General features: G+C 48.1%; 2 protein-coding genes across 2 annotated transcripts; one reads left to right on the plus strand and one right to left on the minus strand.

Moving 5' to 3' along the window:
• Positions 1-382: 382 nt before the first annotated feature.
• FOMMEDRAFT_162715 (WD40 repeat-like protein) lies at positions 383-1,095 on the plus strand (the record flags this gene model as incomplete). The annotated part of the gene is made up of 3 exons (XM_007272043.1): positions 383-401; positions 472-768; positions 827-1,095. 3 exons carry the CDS (start codon positions 383-385, stop codon positions 1,093-1,095), a joined length of 585 nt encoding a protein of 194 aa, XP_007272105.1.
• Positions 1,096-1,540: 445 nt separating this feature from the next.
• FOMMEDRAFT_171611 (uncharacterized protein) lies at positions 1,541-4,968 on the minus strand (the record flags this gene model as incomplete). The annotated part of the gene is made up of 2 exons (XM_007272044.1): positions 1,541-4,692; positions 4,761-4,968. The coding sequence occupies 2 exons, from the start codon at positions 4,966-4,968 to the stop codon at positions 1,901-1,903; spliced, it is 3,000 nt and encodes a 999-aa protein (XP_007272106.1). The 3' UTR covers positions 1,541-1,900.
• Between the last annotated feature and the right edge of the window lie 1,753 nt (positions 4,969-6,721).

Genomic DNA, 6,721 nt, shown 5'->3' on the forward strand with positions numbered 1-6,721 from the left:
AAAATATAACAAGATACTTTACATTAAAATAGCTACATAAAAGTACACTATTATACTTTCAAAACAAATGCTTGATATTACTAAGCTAAGAAAATGTATTATAGTACTGTTTACACACAGAAATAAGACAGTTGAGTGTTGTGAGTTAATATCATATAACAGCTCTAAACCTTCATGTAATGTACTGTAGTAACTATACTAACTGTAGTACTCATACTTAGTACTTTTAAGTTAAACAAGGTTGTTATATAGTATTAAAATGATTTGGTATATAAATAAGTAAAGTAAATGAGGTTTAGAAACTCAAACTTAGTATTTAATTAGAGAATATGCTTAGTAATACTGTATACTCGTATACAGTGTATACGGAAATTTTTTACTTATGGTATACGCATACGCGCGTAAATATACGCCCGTATTTTCAGCTAAAATTTTCTCTTACAATACAGTGTGTAAGCGTATACACTGCAGGCGTATCCGTAAATTACGCTACGGTGCGGAGCACTAGTGGGAAGAGCATCGCGGGTCCGTTTGAAGGGCACACAGACCAGATCAACTCAGTTGCATGTGCGCCCAACGGGAAACACATAGTCTCTGGCTCTTGTGATAACACTGTTTGTGTCTGGGATGTCAAAAGCGGCAACGTCGTTGCGGGTCCCTTTGAAGGGCATAGCGATGCAGTCATGTCGGTCGCATTCTCACCCGACGGGAGGCAGGTCGCCTTCGGATCCGGTGATCTCACTATTCGGATTTGGACCTTTGAAGCTGGTGAGGTCATCCCAAGTCTCTTAAGGTTACATAGGTAACAAGCTTTCTTTTGTTATAGAGCCACTGGAACAACCCTCGGGTAACCCGAGAGCGACAAACGAAACCAGTCTTGCAACACTGCCTGACGGCAATTTCGGGTCCAATTGGACAATGTCCGAGGACGGCTGGATCCTGGGCAAAGGTGGAGAATTGCTCACATGGATTCCACCTGATCTTCGGCAGACACTTTTACCTCCTTATTGCAAAACTGTATTCGGTTGGCAGTTTGCAACCAGATTGGACTTGGCAGCTTCACCACTGGGAGAAAACTGGACCAGAGGTTATTAGGCTTGTAGGTATTGATTCATGCCATTTGTCCAACTTGTATAATATTATGTGGCCCATTTCCATGCTGCTCTGTATCAATTGTTGCCTAGCACAGATTAAACATATAATTAGTATGTATAATGTCTATTGAACTGAATACTAGAATATTGCTTGTTCAAAGTAGTGCAGATGAATTAACAAGCTATCAGTGCACAAATTTGATTGTAATGCACTAGGAGTAATGCTACCTAACTTGACCTATCAACGTACATCTCACTCAGGAAAATAAAGAACGAGAATATTGAAACTCGATAACTGCAGAGCCGAATAAGTTGTATGCTTGTATGAAACAAGGACATCATGAATTAGTGGTACAGAGTATGGATGGATGAGCGAGAGTCCAGAGGTGTTTTCGTTTCGTTTCTGATTGATGCATGTTTATGTTTATGAGTCCGTGGGATAGGATGGATGGGTGCGCAGTGAGATGAGGAGAGTGAGAAGAATGAGTGGTCAAAGAAAATGAAGACGGAAGTTGTGTAAAAAGAAGAGAAACGGAAACGATGGAAGAGCGTGCACAACGCACGGAATAGGTTATTCTACATTCTCATTCGTATTCGTGACGAATTTGATTAGGAAAGACGGTGTGAAAAAATGAGAGAAGGAAACGAAGTTGACAGCCAAGCAACCCAAAGTCAGAGCAAAGTGTAACGAAAGCGAAGTACTATGTGCAAAAGGAATGAATGGAAGAAAAGTCGTCTTTACGTTTTTAGGCTTCTACAATCGTGCCATTCCCAGCCTTCCAGAATTTCCATTTCGTCTGTCTTTTCTAGGGGACATTCGATCGGGGAAGTTTGACATCCGAGCGCTCGTACGTTTTCTCTTTAATTTCCGTAAGAGGTGAAGGTGGAGAAGGCGGCGGCAGCGGCGGTAACGCAACTGGTACTCGTCTCACTCGGCGTTCGTCTGAATCGTCCGGACTGGTACTCCGCCTCATCCCGTACTTCTCTTTCTTCTCTCTTGTGTCAATTCGCAAGTCAATATCCGAAGCACGTTTCTTCAACGTCCTTTCCCGTGTCCGTTCCGTTGGGATACTCTCCTTCGGCCTAGTTTTCGCACGCCGAGGCGCTGTAACTTCTCCCGATACGTGCGCCTGCGAAGGTCGCAAGGGAGAAGACTGAGTACGACGTCTATGTTCAAGTTCAAGTTCGCGCTCTTTAGCGTATACCCGGCTTCCGGCATCTCCGTCTGCTCTACTCCGTTCTGGTTGCCTACCACTCCGAACGCGTCCGTGCTCGTGAGAAACGGGCGCAACCACACCAATTGGAGGCTCGCGCTCATGAGAAGTCCGCGATAAGGGTAAGGGAGGAGGGCCAGGAAGAGGAACTGAGTGCGAAGCGTTATTGAACCTACCCTCGAATAGCAAATCTTCTTCCGAATCGGGAGGCGTTGGGAGACTTCTCAAAGCTCGCTCGCACTCGTGCTCTTTTTCTTTTCCGAGTTTACTATACGCGTCGTTGTTGTCTTTTCTAGGCGGTGGCATGGGCATGTATTGGTGTAAGTAACGGCTGGAAGCACCCATCGAAGATGCGGTGATAGGAACAGATGGATGTGTTGATTTGGACGACCTTGATTCAGGTCGCGATTCATGTTGCTGTTGCTGGTGGTGCGAATCGTTTAATTGCCGCAGAACTTGTTGTGGCCGATCATTGCGTAATGCCAAGTGAGCGGGCTCGGGCTTCGATAATGGATACGAAGCTGCTTGCGACATCATATGTTGTTGCTTATCACTACTTCGGCGCCCTCTCGAGTGTGATTGACCTTGAATAAACGCAGGTCCTTCCTCCTCCTCCCTGCCTAATTCTTCATCCTCATCCTCCGGTGGTGTAGGCAACCTCTTCTCAATCGCTAGCGATCCGATCGCGGATGCTTGTCGCTGTTTTCTCCTTGAGCCCGCGTGAAACTGTGAATGTGAATCATTCGAACCCCCGTTTCCATTCATATTCAAATTTTCCATAGTGCGACCTCGCATCGAAGTTTGACGACGTTGTTGTGAGCGCTGCGGCTGACTTGCATCAGGATGAGAATTGACCCGGGTTTCGGGAATCGGCTGGTGACGAGAGCGGGAGTTCGGTTGCAATGATGGACGAGAGGCGTGCTGAGAAGACGGAGCCCGTGGTTCTGGATATAGTTGCGGTGGTGAATTAGATCGTGAAGGGACTAGATGCGCATTCTTTTGCCCTTTCGCCGCGGAATTGGGCATGAAAGTGATATCGCGCATACCACCAATCCACGCACGATGCGCGAGCCAATCATTGTCATCCGCCTTAACCTGTAGATTCTCGAGTTGTTTCTCCTTTCCTTTTTCGCTCTCAGATGAACTGCGATGTCCGTCACCCTGAACCGCGTTTTGTGAGAAGCGTAGTATCTCCGCGTCGTCTTCTAGAGCACCACTGAGAATGAGTTCCGCAAGGCTCCATTCATTACTTCGGCTTCTTTCCACGTCTTCTTCATCTTCATTCCGCTCGTTTTCGTCATCTTCGTCATTCGCACTCTCGACACACAAAACCTCCGTAAGAGCCGTAGCAGGAAGCACATACGGCCTCGCTCGTGCGCTATCCGAGTTGCCGGAAGCAAAACCAGCGATGGGAGGCGGGAGGTCGACCGGAGCGGAAAAACAAAATGACAGTAGGAACGCTTCGATACTGCGGACTAAATGCGCCTGTGACGGCATAAATTTGGAACGTGAGGCAGGAAACCGAGAAGAGGAAGCTTTCGCGGGCGGTGATGGCACGAGGTGAATGAGCCGTGACCTGCGTGTGCGTAGTAAGGTGACGGTAGAGAAAGATCCACGTCGCGAAGCCGATGCGTCGGGGAGGTTCGATGTACTCATCGAATGGAAGGCGCCGCTAAGTGTTGTTCCAGGCGATGCCAAGCCCGTTGCGCCTCGGAGAAAGCTCCAGCGACTGGAAGATCTCTTGGATGGTTTCACGCTTGATTCCGAATAGAAGCGCGTCGAGGAAGCGCGTGCTGGTGGTGTGGCAAGGTAAGGACGCGTGAGAGTGGTGACGAGTATCACTGCTTTGAGCTTCATTTTGTCAGGCACGTCCGCAGGGAGGAAGTGCAGCAGGGTATCAAAAGGCCTTGTACTTGCAGAATCTGACTGCAGAGGAGCCGAACTCTGCCGACGGAAAAGTGACCTTCTGACTGATTTCTTTGTGGTAGAAGCTGCGAGGCTGGTCACAGATGACGCAGGAGAGAATGCCGAAGTCATTGTTGAATCTTGTAGAGTGCTCGGAGTCGCGCTATATCGTAGCCTCCCATACGTCTGACCTAACGGCACGCTTTCTGAAGCCGGACTCACTTCCTCCATGAGTTCTTGTTTTTTGGGACCGCCAGTACGACGCCAAAGGTTTGCAACCTGCAGAGCCCATTCAAGGACTTCCACGAGCCGCGTGGCGCCTGCATCCGCAACGGAAAGGGGTGTTCTTAGGCGCAGAGTGTGTACTGCAGGCTGCGGGTCAAAGGGAAGCGGAGGGGGTCGGTGACTTGCAATTATAAGAAGAGATGAGGCTAATTGTGGAGAGACGAACAGCGGTGCTAGCGCTGCGGCCGGCGGTTCTGTACGATATCAAACGTGTTCATCAGAGAGTCAAACAAAGAGAACAAGCAGCGGAACAAAGGCTCACGACCGATGACCAGAATAACGCGCCTCTCGAGCTGAAGAACTGACTGGGGTGGAAGGGTATGCACGTCCAAAGTCCACGGTGCACGTGCGGGCGGTGCGATCGGTGTTTGGACGACGTCACCGAAGGGGTTGAGGGGTAGTTTCGGTTTGAACTTGTCGTAGCTCATTGGCGTGTGCGTCGTCGAGGACGCTGACGATGCTGAGGGCATCGTGCCAGACGATGACGGGCAAGTTAGGCCTCTCGGGTAGGCATCATGCGGAGAGCCAAGACTTCTTGTAGGATTTTAATTAAAACTCCGCAGCACGCAATGATCAAATCGAGAAATGCGATCGGCACAGACTCGGCACATTTTGACGGAATTCTGGGCCCTCTCGGTTCCGATGCCGGTCCCAGCGGTCCTGCACTCGCAGTCGCTCTGGGCGCCGGGCCTGATCGACGCGTCGACGTCAATGTATTCCCACATTGCGAGGAGCTTTGTTACTTCGTATTCATTCGCCTAAGTGCCTTTCTGCCCATTGTCTTTGGCGGCGGCGGAGACCTCACGCTTGGGCGTCTTGGTGCTCCACGTTCGTGCGTGAAACAGATGCGAATAATGAGACTGCCTGCAGCCATCCTACTTCCATTCGACAGCCTGTGTATACGCCGCAGTTGTTGCGCACGGTGTTACGGCGTCCCATCTATTAACGTGTCTTGGCGCTTTGCAGAATCTTTGACGCCAATCATTGCCGACTCACCATAGACCACGTAGCACGTAGCAAATGAAATATATCCCGCTAATATGCGTTAACGTTGTCGGATTATCGATTCCCGCACCGTACAAGTGTCACAAGCCAGTCGCTACTGTCTCCGTTATTTTCGTCCCATGCATATTAGAATATCGGCCATCCAAAAAGTCACGAAATTTACGCACTTTAGAGTTGGGCAAGGGCGAATTCCACGGACCGTCGATTCTCGTTTCTTGTCGGAAGCAATCTCACATGGCGACATCAGTCACCGTTCCGTGCCGGAGGTCATCCGCTCTCCTGGGTCCAAGCCGGTTCGCTTTCTTAAAAAATACTGCTATTTGTACATCCTATAGCCGGCGATCTCTTGTGAACGATATCTATCAGGAGAAAGACTCAGAAGAGACTCTTGGATAGGCTTGGATGAAACATTCGTCCTGAGCATGCCGAGTTTTTACTGATTGCGGTCACATGACATCGCGTTCCATACCCGTGCCTTTTCGGAAATGCATCGTCCGCTTATAAGCCCCGAACTATTGCCTTGTTGCATGTAGATTCGTCCATCCCATTCACCTTCAATTCCCTTACCATCGGAGGGCTCGCATGGATACACAATCATAAACAAACTATAAACCCGTGTTATTTACCATCAACGGCGCCCAAGACGGCCGCCGACTTAAAAAAACTCTTGGCACCACGCTAAGTGCAAAATCTCCATCACCCACCCTGTCTTAAACCTGGATTGGCTCAGCAGTATGCAGTCATCTACATATCTATCAATTTAACATATGGGGCTACTGATCGAGTCGTTTTTGATACAAGGCACGCTAAGTCGACTTGTTAAAGCTTGTCCTTTTGCTGTAAGCAAATGCTATCAGTGCTTTTCTGGCCGAGCGCTTGTGAGATACATGTGATTTAGAATATTTTTCATGATGAGATCCTTACCTCAAGCCCTCATGTAATTAGCATTAAGTGGAAAGTGGAAATTGAATCCATTCTGTGTATGCACAAAGATACATTCATCCTAACAATATTTAATAGAATTGTTGATGAGAGACCATCTACTTGCATACAGACAAGTAAGGTAAGGAAAGTATAAACTCGACATAGTGTGACACGACAGACTAACCCAATTTGGATGCAAACGATGATGGCGAAATACGACACTCAGTATCCCAAAAATGCAAATTTGAGCGCATAGATATATTCAGCTTAATCTAACTAACAAAAGTATGTTTT

The sequence above is a fragment of the Fomitiporia mediterranea genome, assembly GCF_000271605.1.
Source record: "Fomitiporia mediterranea MF3/22 unplaced genomic scaffold FOMMEscaffold_20, whole genome shotgun sequence".
NCBI lineage: Eukaryota > Fungi > Basidiomycota > Agaricomycetes > Hymenochaetales > Hymenochaetaceae > Fomitiporia > Fomitiporia mediterranea.